This window comes from Colletotrichum fioriniae (assembly GCF_027942845.1).
Source record: "Colletotrichum fioriniae strain IMI 355084 chromosome Unknown scaffold_6, whole genome shotgun sequence".
Taxonomy (NCBI): Eukaryota; Fungi; Ascomycota; class Sordariomycetes; order Glomerellales; family Glomerellaceae; genus Colletotrichum; species Colletotrichum fioriniae.
The window spans coordinates 1,873,320-1,897,017 of record NW_027076842.1 but is presented as its reverse complement, the minus strand read 5'-3'; the positions used below and the strand labels follow the sequence as shown (position 1 = coordinate 1,897,017).

At 53.3% G+C, this 23,698-nt stretch overlaps 6 protein-coding genes across 6 annotated transcripts; 1 reads left to right on the top strand and 5 right to left on the bottom strand.

Moving 5' to 3' along the window:
• Nucleotides 1–2,039: 2,039 nt before the first annotated feature.
• N0V96_005926 (uncharacterized protein) lies at nucleotides 2,040–3,359 on the bottom strand (the record flags this gene model as incomplete). Its single annotated transcript, XM_053189452.2, has 1 exon — nucleotides 2,040–3,359. The coding sequence occupies one exon, from the start codon at nucleotides 3,357–3,359 to the stop codon at nucleotides 2,040–2,042; it is 1,320 nt and encodes a 439-aa protein (XP_053052905.2).
• A 3,329-nt stretch (nucleotides 3,360–6,688) lies between these two features.
• N0V96_005925 (uncharacterized protein) lies at nucleotides 6,689–7,769 on the bottom strand (the record flags this gene model as incomplete). The annotated part of the gene is made up of 2 exons (XM_065757529.1): nucleotides 6,689–7,706; nucleotides 7,765–7,769. 2 exons carry the CDS (start codon nucleotides 7,767–7,769, stop codon nucleotides 6,689–6,691), a joined length of 1,023 nt encoding a protein of 340 aa, XP_065613872.1.
• Nucleotides 7,770–11,596: 3,827 nt separating this feature from the next.
• ORC4_3 (origin recognition complex subunit 4) lies at nucleotides 11,597–12,645 on the bottom strand (the record flags this gene model as incomplete). Its single annotated transcript, XM_053189454.2, has 2 exons — nucleotides 11,597–12,175; nucleotides 12,235–12,645. The coding sequence occupies 2 exons, from the start codon at nucleotides 12,643–12,645 to the stop codon at nucleotides 11,597–11,599; spliced, it is 990 nt and encodes a 329-aa protein (XP_053052907.2).
• A 30-nt stretch (nucleotides 12,646–12,675) lies between these two features.
• On the bottom strand, nucleotides 12,676–14,382 carry ORC4_2 (origin recognition complex subunit 4; the record flags this gene model as incomplete). Its single annotated transcript, XM_065757528.1, has 1 exon — nucleotides 12,676–14,382. One exon carries the CDS (start codon nucleotides 14,380–14,382, stop codon nucleotides 12,676–12,678), a length of 1,707 nt encoding a protein of 568 aa, XP_065613871.1.
• A 652-nt stretch (nucleotides 14,383–15,034) lies between these two features.
• Nucleotides 15,035–19,326, bottom strand: ORC4_1 (origin recognition complex subunit 4; the record flags this gene model as incomplete). The annotated part of the gene is made up of 4 exons (XM_065757527.1): nucleotides 15,035–15,652; nucleotides 15,710–18,952; nucleotides 19,007–19,097; nucleotides 19,151–19,326. 4 exons carry the CDS (start codon nucleotides 19,324–19,326, stop codon nucleotides 15,035–15,037), a joined length of 4,128 nt encoding a protein of 1,375 aa, XP_065613870.1.
• A 528-nt stretch (nucleotides 19,327–19,854) lies between these two features.
• Nucleotides 19,855–23,626, top strand: SMC2 (Structural maintenance of chromosomes protein 2; the record flags this gene model as incomplete). Its single annotated transcript, XM_053189456.1, has 5 exons — nucleotides 19,855–19,881; nucleotides 19,932–19,972; nucleotides 20,026–20,146; nucleotides 20,212–23,297; nucleotides 23,362–23,626. 5 exons carry the CDS (start codon nucleotides 19,855–19,857, stop codon nucleotides 23,624–23,626), a joined length of 3,540 nt encoding a protein of 1,179 aa, XP_053052909.1.
• Between the last annotated feature and the right edge of the window lie 72 nt (nucleotides 23,627–23,698).

The window sequence follows — 23,698 nt, the reverse complement described above, 5'->3', positions numbered from 1 at the left end:
CCGCGGTAGAGGGTAAAATGTTTTGGCTGAAAAATGGTCATCAAGTAGTCATCTCATGTGCACAGAACCAAGTGAAGAATCCTCATTGCTCGGCAGATCTGGGAATCTTACTCCGTTGATCAACAAGTAGAAGAGTAACGCCGACGAGATTCGGATCCACTCGGACGTCGTACAGCCTTTGACTTCTTCACACATCCTCTATTCTTTTTTATATCTGAGCTGTGCTAGAAATCTCGAGTGGAACTTCAATGATACATGAGCAGGAAGCTGGACAAATGGTCGCTTCATCACAGGGTATGTCCTATCCGCCCTTCAACCTCCTTCATAACCCCAAACGCCTCAAATGCCTCCGTCCTCACCTCCTCACCCAGCCCATAATTATCACTCTTCGCCAGCCACTCGAGCCGATCCATCCAAAATCCCCACCGCTGGAGACACATGATCGGCGGACCCTCGTACAGAACCCCTTGATATGCTATCGCTCCCTCCGTCAAGTCCCTCTCGTACTCTGGCATCTCGGAATAGCCAACGTTCTCCCGCGCCCACCCAAGGAGAGGCCTCGCGCTGTGACGAATTCATTCACAGGCGACGCGCAGTCGGCACTCTGCGACCGCCGGAATGGGGCTCGGCTCCTCCTCGAGCGCCGAGCGCAACGCGTCCATTGCTTGCGTGTGGAGGCCCAGGACGCCCATTCCTAGTAACATAGCGCCGAATCTTTTGATACTGCGCCATTCTTGTGCGTCTTTTGAGGTGAAGCTTTCTGTTGTCGCCTCTTGAGTTGGGTCTTATCTCGCGTTAGGCCTTCAGGTCCGCACGCAGCCTTGTCCCTCTTCACGAGGGACGACAGTGGTTCAATGGCAACGTACCACTTAAAGAAGCCTCAACGGCCATGTAAAACAATGGCAGGTCTTTCCAAACGCGCTGTCTCTCTTCTTCGTTCTGTCAAGTTTGAAATGGTCAGTCATTTTGGCCCAATTTTGAGTGCTCATTGACCAGCGAAATACACTTACACCCCAGATGTCGATTTCACCTTTTGCACATTGCTGCAATGCTGACAGGGTGTTGATGAGATGAGTTTGCGTCTCTTTTGTCACGTCGTGACTGGTTGCAATATCTGTTATGAGGCTCCAAATGAGATAGAAGTAGCCTTCTGCCTCTTTGCGCTGTTCTAGAGGAGGGCACAGAGCGTCCAAGTAAGATGCAGCCTCTGAAGCGGTCTCCCAACTGGTCGCTCGAATGTCATAGGCCAGAATGTCATAGGCCAGAATATCAAGAATTCGAATCTCAGTATCTGAGAGGTCTAGTTTCTTCAACAGCTCTAGTTGGAGCAAAGGGTTTTGTGCATTCGTCGTTTTCTTTTCCATTGTACCAAATCGAGGCTGGCTTTGATGGATGGCAAGGCAAATGAGGTTTCGAGTCTCAAAGGCAGTATCTGAACTGAGTGTAGTGTTCAATACAGTTCGAGGAATTCATATGCCTCAAACTATCAGAATCACGGGAAGCAACCGAATAAATAAGCACGAGCCTGCTGTAACTTCCATCCCAGAATATGTGTTGAGGTCGGCGGCCGGGGAATCACGGCCAGATCCCCGCTTTTCCGGGCCGGCGTCACCGCACACAACTGGTCAGAGCTGGGCCTTAAGCGACCAACAACCCGTGACGAGAATAGGTATCGACTACTTGGGCCAGACACAGCTTCTTTTCGTTGCACTGGGTGGTAGCTGAATACATGGTCACGTTTGTTGTGGCGCGCCGCCGAACCAACACGGCGCTTGGTTATGCGTCTTAGCCAGCGGCGCGCGGAACCGAAGCGAGTTGTGCCTCTCGCTCGGCAGAGAATGGTCCTATTCTGGTTGTCTACCGCACAATTTACTTTCGTCCAGTACACACGAACTCCGCCAAGGATCGGTAAAGAGGCCAGAGTCAGGCCCATTCAACATTGCACTCTTGTCATCGCTTTGAGAATTAATTCTTCCAACATATTGCCTATTCACCAAAGATCATATACACTAGACTATCCCGACTAACAAGTTTTATCGTTACAAACCAAAAATCCTCCGTAGCAGAGACATCAAATCCTCCGGCAACCTCCTCATCAAACTCATCATACCCTCCCGAGCCAGCTGAGACCCCTGAGCTTCCTGAACCTGTCGCTCCTGCTGCTGCTGCTTCTCTTGCTCCTTCGGCTGCTTCTTCTCTTTCTTCGGCGTAGGCGTATACCTCCTCTCCCCATCCAACCTCTGCATCCCATATCTCTTGGTCACAAGCGTAGACCAAACCTCCATCCCCAAAATCCACGAAACGCACCCGTCCCGCAGGATTCTCAAATTCACATCATCAACCTCGTCCTCCAAAGTCGGCAGCCCCTCGCAAATTACAACAAACTTCTTCACAAGATCACTAGTCTCCTCGCCCAGCTTCGTCATGGCCTCTTGCACACCCATCCCGTCCTCCTCCATGAGGACCCTCACACCGTTATGTCCGTCCTCGCTCTTGGCCTGCTCTTTATCGAAACTGTAAATGTCGTTTTGGTTGATGATGATGTCGACGCAGAGACTCAACAGCGAATCCACCGCAGGAATCTCAAAGAAGCCGGGGCGGATGGCGCGGTCGATGAGGAGGAGCGCCATGCCCGGGAGAACGCCAATGGTACGGCGTCGGACGGCGATGTACCCCTCCCGGCTCGGCACGCAGTTGTGTCCTCCCACCTCCCCGTTCGGCCCCGTTCTCCGGAGCGCCACCTCGTCGCCCACGCCGTCGAGGTACTCTGCGAAAGTGTCCACAAAAACTTTCCACGACTCGGACGTGCCGCCTACGTCGTCGCTGCGGTAGCGGGTCGCGATGTCGGCTGCCATGCGAACACCCACCCACACCTCATCGCTATCCTTATTTCCATCTTCCCCCGTGGCCGTGGCCAAGATCTGCTCGGGATGCCGAAACGCGTGGACCATGGCGGCAGACTGTCTCCGCACCTGGGCCTCGCCCTCCTCCGTATCGTCCACGTTATCCGTAAACTCGTCAATGACGAAGAAGTGGAGCATGACGAGCGCGGCGAGGAGGACGTGTCTTGTGGGCTGGTGGGCGTAGATTATGCATGCTATCTCGGGGAAGTCGCCAGCGATAATCTTGGAGATGAAGAGTTCGTTGATGCCCTTGTTGATGGAGTTGGGCTTGGCGTTGCTATAACAGTAGCCTCGTAGCCATCTTTCGGATTCGGCTTTGATGTACTGGGAATCTGGGTGGTGGTTTGGAGGGTAAGGAGATGGCCAGCTTGCGTGTCGGCGCCAGTCTGCAAGGAAATCCGGGATTTGAATAGTGGTTTCTTGGATGGTTTGCTTCTCAGTAATTGGGGACGCCATGATTTACGGCTCGCCAACGTAGATCCAATTGTCTGGATCTGGAGTAATATGACTGAGTGATGTTGTAACTGAAGTATCTGAAGAGAAGAAGAGGTTGCTGTGGACAAGAGAGCAGGAGGATTTGATTCAATGTCTATAGGCTTCGAATGTTTCCTCGGCCACTGCTCGGAACTGAGAACTTTATAGCCATCGTTCGAGAGGCTAAGCCGTACCACTAGCAGAATTTGAGTCACGAGGCTCAGCGAGAACGGAAAGGAAGCCTGGAACTTGATGTCATACAAGGTATACAATATCACATCCAAACCAACTTGTCACTTCCAGACTTGATAACGGTCATCATATCGGCACACAATCACTTCCCAATCAGGATGTGAAACGGGGCCTCTTCCCACTCCGGGGACAGGGACAAGGGCCAAAAAAACCTGATATGAATAACTCCTCCCCCTCCTACACGAAGAAACTACCGATCCACTGCCCAAAAGGCGTCCATTGAAGAGACTAGGCTATCGCCGTAGCCCACCGGAAATCCCTCTAGTGCCCCCACGCAACTCAGCCCTATCGCCATTGAGATACTGCACAGCAGACGCTTGTTGGTTCGGAAACGCACCCAAGCCAATCGATTCGTGGCCCCCAAAGCCCATAGGGCTGAGACTTGTCCGGACTTGTTGAAGAATCCGGTTCCAGGTCCGCGGTAGAGTTACCTTCGGACCGGGGCTGAGGGCTCCCCGGTCCCCGGCTCCTCCTCCCCCCTTCCTTCCTGTGCCTCGGGCGGTGGCACGGTGATGATGGCTTGTTATTTCCACACACACACACACACACACATTCACACTATTACACTATCACACACACTCTCTCACATACACACTTGCACAATACCAGCACCCTCTCTTACTTGCTTGCCCCGAGGGACTCCATAAAATCATAAGCATGGGGGCAAAATTCCACCAAAAACAAAACATGCAACACCAGGCATTCGCCGGTCGTCTCCGACCCGACTACTACTCTGGCCCTCGCTGGTTTATCAGTGGGAGAGCGGACGGGATCCCGAGTTCTCCAGTGGGTATGGTCGCATGTATTTTCCTCGGCCGGTGATTTTGTTTGTATTCCGGCAGGCTGGTTGACCGCGGAGCGTCGTTGGAACGGACTTGGCGGGATTACCAGAACCAGGACCCTGGGATCGACATAATCAGTGCGATTAGTCACAACGTATCTAAGCCCCCAAATTGGGGTTTGGAAAGTGGGATGTGGAGAAAGGGTGTTGGTCACAAGTGCATGTTCTCTTGTTTAGTACTCAATTGGGCATCATCTTACCCCTCGTTGCCCCCTTGCTCTTTGGCTGTGGTTGGATCCGGTGGGAGCTGACTGTTTGCTTCGCCCGAGGCTAGCAACGGTGGCGGTGGTCCAGGCTCATACGGGCGGGGGGTAGCGTCGTTCAGGGTCTCGGCCCGGGAAAAGCGGGGGCCGGGGCGGGCGTCCGGCTTTAGCAGGCAGCACAAGGCAAGGCTTGGATGGAAGCCTGCCAGGCAGACATGGACTGAAGTCATTAGCGGGCGATGGTTTCTCTCTTCAAGGTGATTCTAGATCGGGAAACTATGCCAATCAAAGATTTCTTTTGTAGATTTATTCTCTGGTCGCGCTTCCTCAAGAGAGATGTCGCGTCTACATGCCAATTCCATCACGAGATCAACGAAATGAGCACCCACGCAGCGTGAAGCATAATAAGAACAAAAAAAAAAAAAAAGACGAAAGTAACAGCTTGGGTTCAAACCCGCAACCTTCCGAGTCCGTCATCGTATTCCATAGAAAAAAGGGTCCATATGTGAATATGCAGACATTGCATCATTAACATCGCTCGTCACCCAAATTACTATGAAGAAGAATGGTCCAAAAAAAAAAAACTATCCATGGCATGACATAGGACCGTGAGCCAACATACGCTTCCGCCATTCAAGGGCAAGAACCGTACCGCTCGGCCATCGACTACAACGGACGGTGTTTGTTAAAAGTGGCATCGCTTTTGGTCGCTATGTATCACTCTGCCAGTCTAGCATTATGTTTTTGAAGATCCATAAACCCGCTCATCTTGCTATAATCGTGAATGCGAGACTGAAACACCTCGATTTTCATATCTCCAATACAGGCCAGGGTGACCATGAGACCGAAGATGAATTTTCATATTCCAAGTCCTGTATGGTTGGCCGCAGTCACAATTATGACCTGCATGCGCGGGCACTCGGTTTGTATTTTGCCAAAGTGAAGGTTTCGAGATTTTACTCGGCTGGGATGATACTTTTTCCCCCCTCTTTTCTCTTTTTTTAAACATCATTTGGCAGTATCGAATGAGTCTCGTTCATATATTTCTACAAATGGAGCATCGATAGAGTGCAAAACTTTTCATTTTCGGATTAATTTGACGAAAAAAAAAGAAAAGGTTTTCTTCTTCCCAGTCTGGTCTAGGACGCAACCATCCATGTTACGGTTCATCAACGCGAAACTACCTAAACAGGACCGCTTGAAAAGGTTCTACTTCTTCTTTTTCTTCTCCTCCAAAGTTCGATGCACCAAGAGAGCAGCCAAAATCCATACCAGCAAAATTTCCAGAGCCAAAATTCAGAATTTAGAGAGGTCTCTAAAGCCGGGGAAAGAGGGGAGGGGTGGGGGTAGGGTGAGAGCGATGCCGCCCATGGCGCCCTCAAACAGAGAATCAAATTCACACGAGGAAAGTCATGTTGAGCAGAAAGTCGTCCAAGGGGAAAGGGGGAGGGGAGGGCTGCTCAAGTACAGTGTTCATAAGCACCTGTAGCATCGGACAACAATTTGCGTCAATTGAAGCCAAATGAACACACAGGAAGCTGGGATTCGGAATATTACAAGATCTCGCTGTGTAAAGAGCGATACATTTTTGGTTGGGTGCGGCTCTCTCTCTCCCGATGAAATTTGCACAGAAAAGGTGTGTAAGTGTCGGGAATTCGCTTTTGGTGGAGATGAACTTAGTAATTCAATGATATTTGAAAGATGACAAGAAACTCAGCCCCGGCCTGAGGTCTAGAATATGAGACTTGATCTTAGTCAACTTCACCAACCTTGCTACACCAGGACGGGAACCTGCGCCTCACCTGTGTTACACAAAATACCCAAATCTCACGCGGCGATGAAAGAACTTCTCATGTACTAGAGTGTATGTCTTTTATAAATTTGCTAAAAAAAAAGATATGGGGTATCGAGTTTATATAACCAACACAAAAAGCCCTTAGGCCGAAACGACGGGAAACAAAAGACTCCGACACAAAGAGCACGGCACTCCGCCACCCTCTCTCGCGAGATCTCACTCACTCCAGCTCAGCAACAAAGGGCCCTTGCAGCGTCGCGCCACTGTTCTGCTGACACCCATTCCGCTGCTGCTGCTGCTGACCGGCATCGCCACCACCGCCACCTCCCGCTGCTCTCCCACCCGCGTACGGCGACGGAGGTAAAGGTTTCGCATCGTAGGCGTTGTGGCCGCCGCCGCCGCCGCCGCCCAAGAAGTTAACCTGCGCATAACCATTGGCTGTGGACGGCTGCGATTTGATATCCGGCCACGACGGCTTCTGGTGATGTTGATGTTGATGGGACATCGTCGAGCCAGTTTGGGTGGTGCGGCGGACACGGAGGGGTTCCGGGTATGCGTTTTGTGAGGTTTGGGAGCCGTCGCTGGCCGGGGGCGTCGGTGCTGGAGTTGGAGCGGTTACGGGGTTGATGTTGTTGTTGTTGTTGTTGGGATATGAGGGCCTATATGGGAGACTGATCTGGTTTCCGAGAGCGTTGTTGTTCGTGTAAGTCGTATTCGGGTACGTTTGATGCTGTGTCGGCGGGAACGGTGGTTGCGGTGCGCTGTTCCCGCTTGAGCCGGACCTTATAGACCCCGATAGCGAGTTCTGACTCCCGTGCCGTTGATGCGCGGCGGCGACGACAGCGCGGTGGACTTTTGTCTTTAACCGGTCGACCAGCAAGCCATGGCTCTTCTTGAGCGTCTTCTTGACAAAGGACGAGGTGAAGACGTTGCAGCGCATATCGACGTCCTCGCGGATGTAGAGCCCCGTAAGCGGGGCGCCGATGCCGAGCTCGACGGGCTCGATGGGTTCTCCGGGTAAAGAGCCGGCGACGGTCCACTTGTCGCGGATCTCGAGGCCCATGGGCGCGTAGCAGTGGGTCTGCAGGCCGGTGGGCAGGTCGTGGAAGCAGCAAGTGTAGCTGACGTTTCCCGTGGCCAGGCCGCCGGGCAGGTAGGAGATTTCGTCGGTGAGGGAGTACCAGGCGCAGGCGTGCTCTTCCGGGGGCGCGTTGGGCGGAGGGGGATGAGGTGACGCTCTTTGATGAGGGGGTTGAGGTCGATCATCTCGAGGTGGTTGTGGAGGAAGTCGAGGACGGCATCGCGGGTGATGCCTGGGGGTAGAGGGGAGATTGTGGTAAAGGTTGTGCGTTTTGACATTGTTGGAGGTAGAGAAAAATGGACGAGAAGGCGGGCGGAGGGAGATTTCTCAGTTTAGATGCGGGTATTCGACCCCATGTGCAGAAAGTCTGTATCTGGAGACGAGTATGGATGAGGGTTGAGGATGCGATGTGAGTTTAAGGTTGCTAAGCTCTAGTTTGGGGGAAAACAGCTCTATTGCCGAAGATGATATGAGGTAAAAAAGAACAAGTAATAGAATAGATTTGGTGTAGAGGAGTCGGTTGAGTAGGTAAGCTAGGTAGGGAATGTAGTCCCAGGAGTTCGGATTTGAAAAACGAGAATAGAAAAGTCAAGTTTGCGGTAAAACGGTAGATCGAAGCCGGGAGGGTATTGGAATGGGGCCTTGCCAGGTTATGCGGCGGAAGAGGAAGCGATGCGTTGTGGTTCGGAGGCAGTGCCAGCTTGGCACGGAGACGGAGGACGGAGGCGCAGAGGGCGGCCGGGTGAGATGGGCTCCGTGAGGCGTAGCTGTGTGTGGTGGGCGGTGATGGCACGGTGAAGACCGGCTACCTATACCACAGATACGGATGCTAGTATCTGTACCGCAGTGCGATACTGTGTAGTGTGTACAAGGTATGCGTGTCCCTTGGGCTGGGTTCCCTGCCGGAAAGGGTTGGAGCCGGTAGAAGACAAGGGCTCTGGGGAAGGGGAGCAGGGCAAGGATTCCCGCGAAGAGCAAGGTTTGGAGGTGAGGAAGTCGAGTATCCGTAAGAAGAAACAAGAAGGGGTACTACCACGGAGTGAACCAAGCAAGGTTAGGTAGTTGAGTGATGTACGGTAATGTATTTTGGGAGTGTGAAGTCGTAAGAGATTTAAGGGAAACGGAATAGACCCGAGATGACCTCAAGGTCGGGAGGGATATGTACCTTGGGTATGGTAGATGGCAAACTAACGATGATGATTGATCAAGAACAGCGTCAGAAAGACCAAAAGAACAAAAGGCCAATCAATGAAAAGAAGCGGCGGAGAGCGGGTAAGGAAGGAACTGATGCCAGTCCGTCTAGTACTTGTAGTCCCATGTCACGTTGTAAAAAAGATGCGGTCAACCTCCCAGTCCCCCCCCTCCCCCAGCTTCGGAGGGAATCACAGATTGAAAAATAACGAGAAAAATACCATCAGGCGGACGGGACCCATGCATACCTTACCTCACACCTTTTGGCTGAACTGAGGTGTTCGTACTTCTGTATCCGTAGGAAACTCGTCGGGGGCCACGGGATTGGATTGGGATGGCATGGGGTAGAAGCATGGGCGGCCGCCCTCATTCTCTCTCTCGCGCACGCACACACAAAGTACCTTCCTTACCTTACTGCGTAGGACAAGGGGAGTCAGTGGACAAGTTTCTGTGCTGCCACTAAAACCAAGGCATGGCAGGTTGCTCGGCTCGGACGTTTCTCTTGTCTTTTTCTGTCGTCCCATCAGCTCAGCCCCCCTCGAAAGACTCAGAAACAAACAGATCGTGCGGCTGATGTCCCACTGGATGTTTTCAAAAGATGGTCCAGTGGTCCAGTGGTCCTGGGGGAGAGGGGGAGAAGATGGAGAAGAGCCTGGCCTGGTGTTTCTCGGCACATGGCTAACTCGGATCGATGACAGATGACAGTGGCACCTGGAGACCCAGACACTCAAAAACCTAACGGAACTCAAAGAAAGAGAACCACACCAAAACCCCAAAACCCACCAGATTGGATGCCCGTGTGCGGAATTCAACCCGCCGCAACGTGGCGGCGGGCGGCCGCCGGGTTCCCAGACGTGTGGGACCACCCTGTATCCGATGGAAGACTGATCACTAAAGGTATCCGTACCCGACCTTGTCTTTTGCCTCGAAAGTATCGAGACGGGAGCTGCCATTGGGCCGATGCAAGATTCAATCAAACACCAAGACGTTTCCCGAGCTGCAGGGCCTTTCCGTCGTCCATCCAAAGTACCTAATCCATCCGCACACCAACAACCACACGCGTGCGGCTGGCATGCTCACTCACCAATCTCCATCTTTTCCAGCATGAACGAATACGAGAACAATGGCATTCTTGAGAGAAACGCCTCTTTTCACACACACACACACACATGGCCATGCGCACTTCGGAAAGGATCCAATGAGGTCCAGACTTCGGTAGATGCCTTCAGGTACTTGAGGGGGGCTAGGGAGTGTACCTTAGATGTAGGTAAGAAAACAAACCCTCTTTTAGGGGAGCGGCCGGCTTACAGCTCTTGGCACGCGGCCGCCCGAAGGGGGGCGTCACTGACACTCTCCAACGTCGTTTAAACTACCACAAACTACCCGAGGCGGCCGCCATCGCTTGGCGCTTCTTCACTACACTAACACACTGGACATTTCAGACTGCACTCACCGTCTTCTTACAAACGTCAACCCATATCTTAGACAAGCTGACAATCGCATTTGACCAGGCTCATATGCTACTGGCCCTCACGTAGTATGCAGTGTCTGGAGCGGTAGTCTGTCCTGTTTTCCCATCTTTTGTCAGGCTGTCAGAGCCCATGCGCTGCTACGATGATCAAAGGTTTCACGAACCCCCTCCACCCCCCATCATCCCGTCAGATCAACCACAACCCCGGCCGCTCCAGCCTCCTCCCTTCCCCTCCCGCTGCCTCGTGAAGATCGCCTAATTATATATATCCCCCGGCGGAAAGGGATCATACTCTATCTTATTCAGCACGTGTTTCTCCGCGATGCCGTGACATCGTGACATCATCTACGGATACCTACTTTATGTTTTCATCCATTCTCCGCTACGGAGATATGGTGATATAGTCCGACAGACATTCCGCTCTTCAAGCCCCCTGCCTCGTGACCGGGGGCCGTAAGTACATCGCAGGAAGGGCACACCCAAAATTCCTCATAATCTGCATGTTGACCTCTTCCCCCGGCGTCCGACGACGTTACGGCCGTTACACAGCTATCAAAATCCCCCCACCCCCCAAGCAACAAACAGCCATCAAACCTCGAAACTACCACACCACAAAACAAAGCCCGGTTTAGACTTTAAACCTAGGACTTGACAGCAGACCAAACCAATGAGATCCGCTTCGGTCCTACGACACTCAAAGACGACCGGTATTTCACTATAGTACTACCATCGCCTGGCTGACGCTATCCGAATTACACTAATCTCATGATCACTAAACATCAAAAAGAATCCCACAAAATCAACCGCCCCAGAGACTCCAGCAAAGTTAAAGTCTGTTGGAGAGAATAGAAATACTGCCCGCCGTCCTCGTATTTCCTCCCCCCTTCACCCTACATCTTATATCGTAAGCAGACTGCAGGTTTTTCTTGGATTCCAAAGTAGCGTAGACACCGGGCCGGATCGTCTCTCTAGCGCCGCATCAAACAACCGCCTGGTCCAATGTAATTAACCCCAACCTTCAATCAACGTGCCTACTTGCCTACCCAAGGTAGGTATTCATCTCGCACGTCTGGCGTACCTACTTGATAGACAATCAGACCACTTTATGCCAAATCCGCCCTACGAGACCGCGCGATACTCATGTGGCGCCAAATCCTGGTTACCAGTTGTGGAAATGAGATCGCCAAGGAGGGCGCTCAACTTTCAGTATCAGCAGCCCCTTTGCCTTCAACTACTGTCACAGGCCGCAGGGGTGTAGATATGAAAGCCTAACAATGGCTGATGCTGGTGTATAGCCTTGGTTTATACGCCCTAGTCATATCATATGCCTCCAAAGACGGCCTACATTCCCAGTCTTCATCAAAGCATGATTCCATTTCTCACGCTCAAATCTCCTTGCACCACCGCGCCAACACGTTATTCAACTTCAACCCTGCGGGAATCTCCTCCAGTGCCATATCCACCTTCCACATCTTGCCCTCCAGCCCGCCGTACCCCGAAGCCCGACCCGTCCCGAGACCCGCTGGCACCAGCAGCCCCAGAGCAACGAGCCTCTCCCATGAGAGGCCAGCCACACCGCGACCCCACACCCGCACGCCGCCGCCCAGGGCCAGCAACCCCGAGCTGGCCGACTGCACGCGCTGCCGGCCCATCAGCGAGCCGTACTCGTCGTACGCCATCGCAAAGTTGACAGTGTCCGTGTGCGCGACAATGTCCAGTCGCGCTGCTGCGATGAGGAGGCCCAGGTCCAGCTCCGAGAGCGACGACAAAAGGTGAAGCTTGGAGTTTGGCGGCGTGAGGGAGACGACCGCGCCGCTTGGCGTTGGCGGAATGACGAGGTCTAGTGATGTAGACGAGAGCGCGGAGAGGGGAAGGATACACGCTGATAGGAATGCCGAGACGGATTTCGTCGTCGCGTAGTGGTATTGCAACAGACTTTGGAATGCCTTTTCCTTGTACAGAACCTGTGGAAAGGTAAGTCAGTTTCCATCCACCCCTCCTACAATCTGCTCTAGAAACATACCTCAATCATAGCCTTCCAATTTGCGTGGAAAGCTTCGTGTCCATCGACACTAACGTCAATGCCTTCGGCCTCCATGTCCTCGTCGTCTACACAAAGGCCCTGCTTGCATACTTTCCAGTATGCCGGCAAGCTCTTCGGGAGGGACAGGTAGACATAGCGGTGGCTGAAACGACTTTTCACGCGCTTTTCCAGACTTTCTACTACGTCCATTCGTGTCGTACAACCTATCACTGCGATAGGGGCTTTCCGCGCCTGTGCAATATCAAACAGATTGTAGAGCAGCGTTTGCCGGGGGTGCGCTGCAAACATGTCAAACTCATCAATGATGAAGACGACCGCTTGCGACGTCACACCCTCTTCCGCCTGTGCCATTTCTGACGGGTGAGATAGCAGCGCAAGCAGCGAGGCCATTGTGTCGGCATAATTTGACTATGCGATTCGTTAGTTTTTTTGGCCTTTATCTCTCGAGGTATTGGGGATGCAAACCCGAGCATTGGCCTCGTCCTCTGTCTCCATCTCTTTGCCTAATTGCCGCCAAATCTCTTTGAGGGCCAGCTTGTCGTCGGTGTGAATGAACCCGTTTAGTCTTACAACATGGAAATCCTTCTTGTGCTGCAAAGACAGGTCGTCGACTATGCTCTCGAGGAGCTTTTTCATCTTAGAACAGTACCGATGCAGGGAGAATGACTTTCGACTTACCGTGGTCTTGCCGCAACCCCTACCCCCTATTACGAGCATGGAGTTGCCCTCCCCTGCCAGTACTGTCTGCTCTACCAGCTGATGCGCCTTCTCGTAGGCATCATCCTGGTCAATCAGCTTAATTCGTCGGCGACCCGTACACCGGTCTAGTAACACCCTTTGCAGATTGCTCAGGTGTTGTGCGAAATTGGGAGTCTTCACCGCCTCGTCTGCTGCTACTGCTCGCGACTGCTTCTGCCCAACACAGTCGTTGCAGAACCAGTCTCCCCGGGGAACCTTGGGCACGTTGTAACATTTCTGATGGAACGCCTTGTCGCAGCCATCACAGAACAGAATCCTGTTTCCAGGCTTGGAATCGGGCTTCATACATATCAAACAAACGTCCTCGTCTTCCTCTTCCTCCTGCTCTGACGCTTCTGCAACCGGTTCTTCATCTTGCTGTTTTTCGACTGCTGACTCCGCCTCGTTTTCTCCCTGCGGCTCCTCATCTATCACCTTTGGTAGCGCCTTTCGTGACTTCGCGGGTTTCACCACTGCTACTTTTGCTTCGACCACCTTTTGAGATGGTCTTCGGCCTCTCCCAGACTTGGTCGGAAGATCCTCGAAAAACACCTCCTCTTGAGCCAAGGCACTAGCGGAATCGAACGCTACGCTCTTGCTCCTCCTTGGCGTACCGTCCCGCTTGGACGGCGTCAAAATACCTTTCAGAGGCAAAGATATGTTGCGGTTCGCCTTCACCGTAGCCTTTTTGGACTCCGGCACTTCATTCGCAGCCGCAGAGGCTCTCGTATGAGAAGTCGGAGTGGCAGAGCGGCTGGCAACCTTTTCCACATGCTCGAGGGCTTTCGCTGTCAGAGTTCTCCGGCGACCGCTTGATCGTATCTGCGAGGAAGACTCCTCCGTCGAAGCAACCTTCTCGTCCTGACCCGCCACCTTATTGCTCTTGCCCTTTCGAGGCTGCGGCTTCTCGATCGTTTCCCCTCCATTGACCTCGTTCACATCGTGGTCGACCGCGGTATTGCTCTTTCTCTTCGTAGGGCTTGCTTTCTGCGAGTTCACCTCCTTCGGGCTCGAATGCAACTCATCGTCGGAGCAGGGAATATCGTAAATGTCAACGTCGACATCGCGGCGAGGCGGGATCGGGACCTTGGCAGTCGGTCGGTCAACGCTCCTGACATTGCGGATTCGACGTGGCGGGTTGTCTTCAGGGGAGTCTGGGACGTCGTATGCTGAGACGGGCGAGGATGTAATTTTACTGCGAGCCGACTTCTTCACAGCCGACGAATTGGCTCCGGGAGTAGTCTTTGGTGTTGTCGGGGAAGAGGCAACAATGAGGTTGCCATTGGCGTCTAGCTTTCGTTTCTTGAAGCTCGATGGGACACTGTGGTCTGGTTTTGCTGGTGTGGCACGACTGCGCTTGCGGCTCTCCGTGCTGTCGTTAGCACCCATTCTCCAGATGTATCGCGGATGCAGGAGATCGCGCGACCGAAACCAGTACAAAGGAAAGGCTCGTTTCGCAAGTCCGAGTCAAGAAATTGGTGGATGGATTGGCAGCTCCTGGAAACTGTCGGAAGGTTACGAATACCACCAGGAAATTTGGAGAGTGACAAGGGTCCAGCGCGTTAACTGCCTACCTTGGCGCACAACCGCGTCGGATCCTGGCAGGTACGGTCATAGCGTCTGGGGCGGTTGCCCTGTCAACGACCATGACACAACCCTGGCTCAGGACTCGGACCTTACCTCTCTCGTCCATGCGATCGGACGGAAGATGAGAGCTCAGGTCGAGATCATTACAGCCGGCCCCCGGATGCAGGTTCAACTTGCAGCTACCATACCACGAGATTCATCATAGCTTCAAAGGTAACGCGGAATTGCCATTTTGCTGAATATTAACACGGTCATAATTGTATGCCTTATGCTGCCCAACGCCCGCAATAAAAGTTTCTTGCTTCCTTGCAAGAATAAAAGAATACACCAGGCTTTGCTCAGCCATCTGAGCAGCCGTATGATCTGCATATGTCCCATCGTGAGCACGTTCGCATGTGTAATTCACACAGCTGTCACCCAACCACCAAAACCAACGCCAAGTCTGCGGCGACTCTCACATCAAGTCCTTGCTCATCTCGTAGGACCAACCACCCTCTCTGCGAAGCTTGTCGCGAGCTGCAAGATCCTTCCTAATCTCGTCTTCTGTCAAGCGATCCGATCCACTCCAGTTAGCGCTTGATGTGCGTGCGCGGAACTTGTGCCATCTCTCCTTGTTGTTAAACACTTCCTCCATGTTAAGGGCACGGGGAGGCCCAAAGATACCCTCAGGGTTCATGGTTTCCTGTTTCATGAGGGCGCGTCTCAAATCAGGCGAATCAGCCCAAGGGGCAACGCCAAAGTGGGAGTCGTCATCATCTTCGTCCTCATCTGTATCGATTTCGGGCAGCTCAATCTTTTCGCCGTCTTGGAATCGAGGAGACGATCTCGTGGCCTTTGCGGTAGACTTGGTGCTTGCAGCACCCATAGGTCGCGCTGGTGTCTTATGAGCCGGGCCGGCAGGGTTTGGATTGGGCGCGAATGGAATGTGTCCCTGAGCAAACTGATTCATATCCACTTGCTTTGTGGACTTGATTGTGCTGTGGTGCTGGGCGGTGACGGTAGACTTGAACAAATCTCTGGAGGCACTCGGTGGTGCGTTGGTGTAGCCGTACGTCGACTTAGTGGGTATATCCTGATGATCCACGTTAGTATAGCTCCCCTCGTGCGCACTGAGCAATGGGTAACCAACCTTCTTGAAACCAACTGACGGAGGGCGAACAGGAGGGCCCTTGATGTTGGGTGGTTGAATGTCCATGTCAAGCTCATCAGCAAAGTCATCACTAGTGCGACGACGCTTGGCTTCTTGGGTTTTGTAAGATTGCCCGTTACGTGCGGGAGGGTTGCGCGAGCCAGTGTCCTCTCTGCTGTCTTGCGGCAGGGGACGCTTCGAGCCTGGCTTCGAAGCGTTTGAGAGAACAGCATTGACCGGTCGATCCTCTTGAGACCGATGGGCCATTGAGTTCATTCGGGACGGAGGCCGGGGAGGCTGGCCATCGGAGCGTTGGCTGGCGGTGTAGTCGGGAGGGCCATTGGGCTGAGAGCGCACAGCAGGCGGCGGTGCTCGGGTCTGCTTGGCACGCTCAATTGCTGCCTGTCTCTGTGCGCTCTTCTTCGCCTCGGCTTGCTCCCTGTCCCTCTCCCTCTGTCTCTCTGCCTCTTGCCGCCTTTGCAGTTCCTGCTTGCGCTCCTCCTCTTGAATCGCAGCGCGTTTGCGTTCGAGTTCGAGCTTCGCATCTCTCTTCCGTTGGGCCTCCCGCTCTTCTTGTTCCTTTCGCTTGGCGGCAAGCTCGAGTGCTTTCGGTCGGCCGTTGGACGAGACAGAGCTCTTCATGCTCGCCAGAGACTGCTTGCTATGTGAGCCTGGCTGGCTTGATTTGGACTTGATTGAGGAGCCCAGTGTCTCTTGTAGGCCCGATGATAATGTGCTGTTGGAGGGGTGGAACTGCGAGTGTTGCGAGCCGGTGTTAACGCGAATGACGGTAGGTGCTTGCTTGATCTTGCTGGGCGCTTCCTTGGTTGGCTTCATCGGACGCCTGAGTTCTCGCTGCCTGGCCGTCTGGCTAGGGCCAACAGAGCGAGGAGCGGATGGCGGCGGCCTGGGGGTTGGCGCTTCAGCCATTTCTACATCAGGCTTTTCTGACTGTGAGGCCTGGGCAGCAGCCTCGGCCTCAGCTTGAGCCTTGGCCTTGCGAGGGCTAGTCCTTGTAGGCTTGGGTGCTTCCTTCGGGGCCGGCGTTCGAGCAGGTCGTTCAACCTCCCTGACTTGCTCCTGTTCAGGTTCCTTCTCCTTTTGAGCAGCAATCTTCTTCTCCATCGCGGCAATCTTCTCTTGCTCTTTGCTGAAAGTCCGGGCCTTTTCCCGCTCATCTGCACGAGCCTTGTCCAGCTTGCTCATCTGATCAGCCATCAGCTTGGCCTCTTTCTCTTTCCGCTTGTCTTCCTTCTCCTTCTCAACGGAAGCCCGCGTTCTGCGCGCAACGGGCTTCTCAGGGCTTCCCATGCTAGAGAGTGTTTGAGCATCGGCTGCAATTCGCTTGGAAAGGTCAGGATACAATGGCTCTGCGGCGACTGACTGGGGCACAATCGAGTCTGTAGAGGGACCGGGGTTGATGCCGAAGCGAGTGGTGGAAGGTGACATTAGCGAAGATTTGCCCTCAGCGCTGATAGCCGCACTGCTCGCAAGAAGACCCTTGGAACTTTTCAGAATAGAAGACAGCTTGTTCTTGACCTGTTTCAATGGACTGTCCCGGAAGCTTCGTGTAGGCGATTGGGGGGTCTCGGGGCGTCCATCCTCCGGCACAGCTGACAGAGGGTTGGAGACAGAAACATGCTTCTTGGCTGGGGACAGGTCTTCAACCATTTTGTCCTTCGAAAGATCGGGCAAGACAGAAACGGAGGCAGATTTGCCGTGTCCAAACACACTGGTGGTACGCTCAGGGATGACAGGTGCCCGCTTGGGGGAGCCTGAGCGACCAGGAGATTGCCGCTGCTTAGGAAAAGCAAATTCAGGACCGCTGACGGTGTCTGCCCTGTCAATGCCTTCCATGACGTCCGCAGTGTGGCTCTTAGGCAAATGCGGTCGTGGACTGGCCAAGGGCGTATCTTTCGCAGGCACAGGAGGCGCAATCCAGTCATCCTCTTCGCCTTCTTCCACTTCGTCTTCTTCTTCATCGTCCTCCGGGAACGCCCCAGGAGTTGGCGGTGCAGCGGACTTCTTCGCGGGTGTTGCTGCCTTGGCATCTTCAACTAATTGGGCCGCAGTCGTTTGCGCAAGCTGTTGCGCAACCGCCGAGCTCGGGATCGACTTTGAAGGTCGGCTTGCGTTTGGTTGAGATTTACCGAGCAAGTTGATTTGGTCTTGTAGTCGTTGAGTGTATGTTTTGTTGTGGTTAGAAGCGTAGTTGTCGACCTCCTTCTTGTCTTCGGCTGAGCCATCGATGCTCATTCCGTCGTCGTTGCCTTCCTCGTCGTCTGATTCCCCAAGTAGCTCCATGTTGTTTCCTAAACTCTTTCCTCCCGTTTGCCTACCATAGTAACTCTGACGGTTCATATCCAAGTGACTGGTCCTGGAGACGCGGGCCCCGATACTCTTATTCTTAAGAGGCTCTCTAGCAGGAAGTGAAGCAAAGTTGAGGCTGCTCTTCCTGACTGGGCGGATCGGGCTCGACTCGTCGTCGGATGGTGATCGTGTATCATCGTCCATGTGCACATCCACATCATCGTGTGATTCGGCAGCAGGCGAAGGCTCGGGCATAGGAGATGGTGCAGCTCCAAGCACAGGTGAGGATGGCGGTGAAGACTGCTTCGCTGGGGAGCGCTTCTGAGGTGAGGCTTTGATAGGTGACACGCTCTTTTTTGCGGAACGGGGCGTGGGTGACACGATAGGAGGCGAGGGCGTTCTGGCTTCCTTGGCCGGGCTTGGGGCAGCTGAGGTCTTGGACGATGCTGAGGATGGAGCTTCCTCGGTGAGATCGCGTATAACCCGCGTTGTCTGCTCTTCCTTGGCCGTCTGGAAAGTAACTTCAGGAGAGCGTATAGTACGTGTTTCGGTAGGGCTTTGAGGCGCGTTCTGCTCGATGGCCTCGAAGGCGACATGGCCGGTACGTCCAGCAGTCTTTGGGGGGCTCGATCGTGGCTCGCCGATCTGTGTCTCCTCTTCGATCAGGTCGACATCCATGTCGTCGTCGTCGTCTTCTTCGTTGTCCACGTTGTCGACATCCTGGCTGCCATAATATCCGGAATCGGCTAGTGCAACGGGCTGTTTCGAAACCGGCCTAGGGGAGGGGGCAGCCTTGAGGGGCGAAATATTCCTGTTGATCAAAGGTGACGATGTTGATGGCACAGGGTTGGCAGTGGGAGTAGCGCGAGTAAGATGTTGTGTGAAAGTGTTTGGGGCGCCGTTGGGAGTGGAAGAGAACACATCTGATAGTGGCTGCACTTTATTAGCGGACGTTGATGTTGGCGCGCGTGACAGCAGTAAACTCACGATACGAGGCTCGCCATTGTCGACCTTACGCGCCGTTCGGGGCGTTTTGCTTCGAAGCTTTCCAGGTGTCTTGAAGATCTCGGCGACATTGCTGTCAAGGTAGTTAGCAATCGGCACAGAGCAACTAGCCAGGGGTCACCATACATTTCGTTCTCGTTGAAGACCCCAGCCATATGCTCATTAAGCCAGTCAAACTCGTTTCTCGCGGCAAAAGAGAACTCTTCGGCCTCAGCCTGAACGATACTAAGGGCTGTAGTTCGTTCTTCGTTAACCCATGACGCGGAGCCAATAGGCACACGCGTTCCTCGCATCGTCGCCATTGTGAGGGGTAGATCGCGACGCGCGCAAGAGTGTCGCTATGAAGAAGAAGAGAAATGCTAGCTGTTCATCGAGTTCGGGATGTGGTAGATGGGTGCAGTAAGGTAGTTGCTGGAAAAAGAAGGGGGAGAGGAAAGCAAAAAGTGGAAAACACACAAAGGCTGTATGGATGTGCGGTGGTGTTGATGGACCTGGATTTGAATTGCATTGCGAACCGAATGTTTTGGTCGAGTCCGGATTCGGTTTAGCGCGGCTGAAGCTCGTGGGGCTGCTTGAGCCGGGGCAATCACAAATTGACAGTCGCGCTTGCGGCTTGCGGGAGACTTGCAGTGCCCTGTGTGACTGCCTGCCCCGTATGTGTGCTGTCCCCGATAAGGGCCTTATCGGGCGGGAGTGCGGGAGGGTCCAAACCTTCCATCCATGGGAAGGGGGGGTGAAGTGGAAACGCGACCGATCGAAAGTAAACAAAAAGACCTTGACTCTGACAACACTCCTCAGCAACACCATCGCCAACCACTAACCACTGCAGCATGAGGGTCATAGAGGTTATCATAGACGTATGCGATCACATTTCTTCTTTTATCTTTTCGATGCTAACAGTATCCAGGGCTTCAAGTCGTATGCCGTGCGAACGGTGATTTCGGGATGGTAAACAAACCCCTTGCCTTAGCTGTGAGAGGACGTAATCTCACACATCACAGGGACGAAAGTTTCAACTCGATCACCGGTCTCAACGGTTCCGGAAAGTCCAACATCTTGGACGCCATCTGCTTCGTTTTGGGAATTACCAACATGACAACAGTCAGAGCGCAAAACCTCCAAGTGCGTAGCCAGCCATTGTGGTGCATTCTGCTGGTGGCAGGTGAAGCTAATGCTATTCACAACAGGATCTTATCTATAAGCGCGGTCAAGCTGGTGTGACGAAAGCGAGTGTTACGATTGTTTTCGACAACAGAGACAAGAAGAAGTCACCGATTGGCTTCGAAGAGTACTCAACCATTAGTGTGACTCGGCAAATCGTCCTCGGCGGCACATCCAAATACCTCATCAATGGACACCGAGCCCAACAGCAGACTGTACAGAACCTGTTCCAGTCTGTTCAGCTAAATATCAACAACCCCAACTTCCTCATTATGCAGGGTCGAATCACAAAGGTTCTCAACATGAAGCCGGTCGAAATTCTGGCCATGATTGAAGAAGCTGCGGGAACCAGAATGTTTGAGGACAGGAGAGACAAGGCGCTTAAGACCATGGCGAAAAAAGAGATGAAGTTGCAAGAAATCACCGAATTACTACGAGACGAGATCGAGCCGAAGCTTGAGAAGCTCAGAACAGAGAAGCGAGCCTTCCTCGACTTCCAACAAACCCAGAACGATCTCGAGCGTCTTACACGCGTTGTCGTGGCGCACGACTATGTAAGGTGCCAGGAAAAGCTTGAGCAATCCGCAGCAGACCTGGAGGGCAAGAAACAAAGACAGAAGGACCTCGAGGAGTCTGCGGCACGACTGAAGAGCGAAATCTCCCATCTTGAAGAAGATGTCAAACGAGTCCGAGCTCAGCGCGACAAGGAGTTGAAGAAAGGAGGAAAGGCGCAAGCCTTGGAGGATGCCGTCAAGAAACATTCGAACGAGCTGGTCAGACTTGCTACGGTCATGGACTTGAAGAAGTCCAGCATGGCGGAAGAGGAAGAGAAGAAGACGGCTGTCGAGAAGAACGTCGCGGAGCTGGAGGCGACACTGCAAGAGAAGACTCAGGCTTTTGAGGAAATCAAAGCCCGATTTGACGCAGCCAAGGACGACCTGGAGAAGCAAAGCCAAGAAGCCGAATCCAAGGAGGAACTCTTGCAAACACTGCAGACCGGTGTTGCATCCAAGGATGGTCAAGAAAGCGGCTACCAGGGCCAGCTCCAGGACGCAAGAAACCGCGCAACGGCATCGGTCACTGAACAGGAGCAAGCAAAGATGAAGATCGCTCATCTCGAAAAACGAATCAAGGAGGAGGAGCCGCGGGCTAAGAAGGCGAAAGAGCAGAATGCCGACCTTCTCAGGGATCTCGAAGGCCTCAGGTCACAAGCCCAGAAACTCGAGAAAGAGCTCGGACGACTTGGCTTTGAGCCCGGCCAGGAAGAGCAGTTATACCAGAAGCAGTCGTCCCTACAGCAGCAGATCCGAGGTCTTCGTCAGGAGGCTGACGGCCTGAAGCGCAAGGTCGCCAACATTGACTTCAACTATGCCGACCCGACGCCCAACTTTGATAGATCAAAGGTCAAGGGTTTGGTTGCCCAGCTGTTCACACTCGACAAGCAAAACACGCAAGCCGGCACTGCGCTCGAGATCTGCGCTGGTGGTCGCCTTTACAACGTCGTGGTTGACTCCGAAGTCACTGGCACTCAACTGCTCCAAGGCGGAAAGCTCCGCAAGCGTGTCACCATCATTCCCTTGAACAAGATTGCGGCCTTCAAGGCTTCGGCTCAGGCCATCGGGGCTGCCCAAAGAATAGCACCAGGCAAGGTTGACCTGGCCCTGTCACTTGTCGGCTACGACAATGAGGTCTCCGCCGCTATGGAGTATGTCTTCGGCAACACTCTTATCTGTGCAGATGCCGAGACGGCCAAGAAGGTAACCTTCGATCCAAATGTTAGAATGAGGTCCATCACCCTTGAGGGTGATTCTTATGACCCTTCAGGTACACTTTCTGGTGGTAGCTCCCCCAATTCCAGTGGTGTGCTCGTCACGCTGCAAAAGCTTAACGAGATCACACGCCAACTCAAGGAGGCCGAGTCTTCATTGCACCAGCTTCAGCTCACCATTGCGAGTGAGAAGTCGAAACTTGACCATGCCCGTAAGATCAAGCAGGAGCTTGACCTAAAGAGCCATGAGATCAAGCTTGGTGAAGAGCAGATTAGCAGCAATTCTTCATCTTCAATCATCCAGGAGGTGCAGAATATGAAGGAAACCATTGCCCAGCTTAAGAATGATACTGCGGATGCCAAAAAGAGGCATTCCGAAGCCACTGCGGACGTTAAGCGGATTGAGAAGGACATGAAGGACTTCGACAACAACAAGGATGCCAAGCTTGTTGAGCTTCAGAAGTCATTGGATAAGCTGAGAGCTGACCTTGCTAAGAACACTGCCTCAGTCAAGGTTCTGCAGAAAGAAGTGCAAGGGGCCCAGCTCGACTCAGAGCAGGTCTCTGGCGATTTGTCTGCAGCCCGCGAACAGCAGCAAGAGGTTGAAGTGGCCATCAAGGCCCAGCAGCAGGACATTGAGGATCTTGTCAAGCAGCAAAGCACTCTGCAAGAGACTCTTGACGGTGTCCAGGCCGAGCTCGACGATGAGCGGGCCAAGCTCCATGGCTTCGATGACGAACTCCACGCACTTGAAGATGCTACCCGATCCAAGAACGCCCGCATCGCCGAGGAGAGTCTCGAGAAGCAGAAGCTTGGCCACCAGGTCGAAAGGTTCCACAAGGAGCAGCAATCGGCCGTGCAAACAGTCGCGCACATGGAGAAGGAGCACGACTGGATTGCCGACGAGAAGGAGAACTTTGGCCGTTCGGGAACGCCGTATGACTTTAAGGGTCAGAACATTGGCGAGTGCAAGTCAACGCTCCGTAACCTCACGGACCGCTTCCAGGGTATGAAGAAGAAGATCAACCCCAAAGTCATGAACATGATTGAGAGCGTTGAGAAGAAGGAGGTATCGCTCAAGCACATGATGAAGACTGTTATCCGCGACAAGCGCAAGATTGAGGAGACCATCATCAGCCTGGACGACTACAAGAAGAAGGCCCTGCAAGAGACATGGGAGAAGGTCAACGGCGACTTTGGTCAGATTTTCAATGAGCTCTTGCCCGGCAGTTTCGCCAAGTTGGACCCCCCTGAAGGCAAGACCATTAGCGACGGTCTCGAAGTCAAGGTATCCCTTGGCAAGGTGTGGAAACAGAGCTTGACTGAGCTGTCTGGTGGACAGAGGTAAGCATACTCTCAATCTTATCCACGTGGCGTCAATGAATTTGAACTAACGCGTGCATTTTAGATCTCTCATCGCCCTTTCCCTCATCATGGCCCTGCTGCAGTTCAAGCCTGCGCCCATGTACATTCTTGACGAGGTTGACGCCGCGCTGGATCTGTCCCACACGCAAAACATTGGTCGCCTGATCAAGACGCGTTTCAAGGGCTCGCAGTTCATCGTCGTCTCCCTCAAGGATGGCATGTTCCAGAACGCGAACCGCATCTTCCGGACTCGCTTCAGCGAAGGAACCAGTATGGTTCAAGCATTGACGCCCGCTGACATGAAGTAAACGTGTTTGCTCGCGTTTGCTCGTGAATGTTTCTAAAAATATGTTCCGGATCGCGACATGATGATGATGACG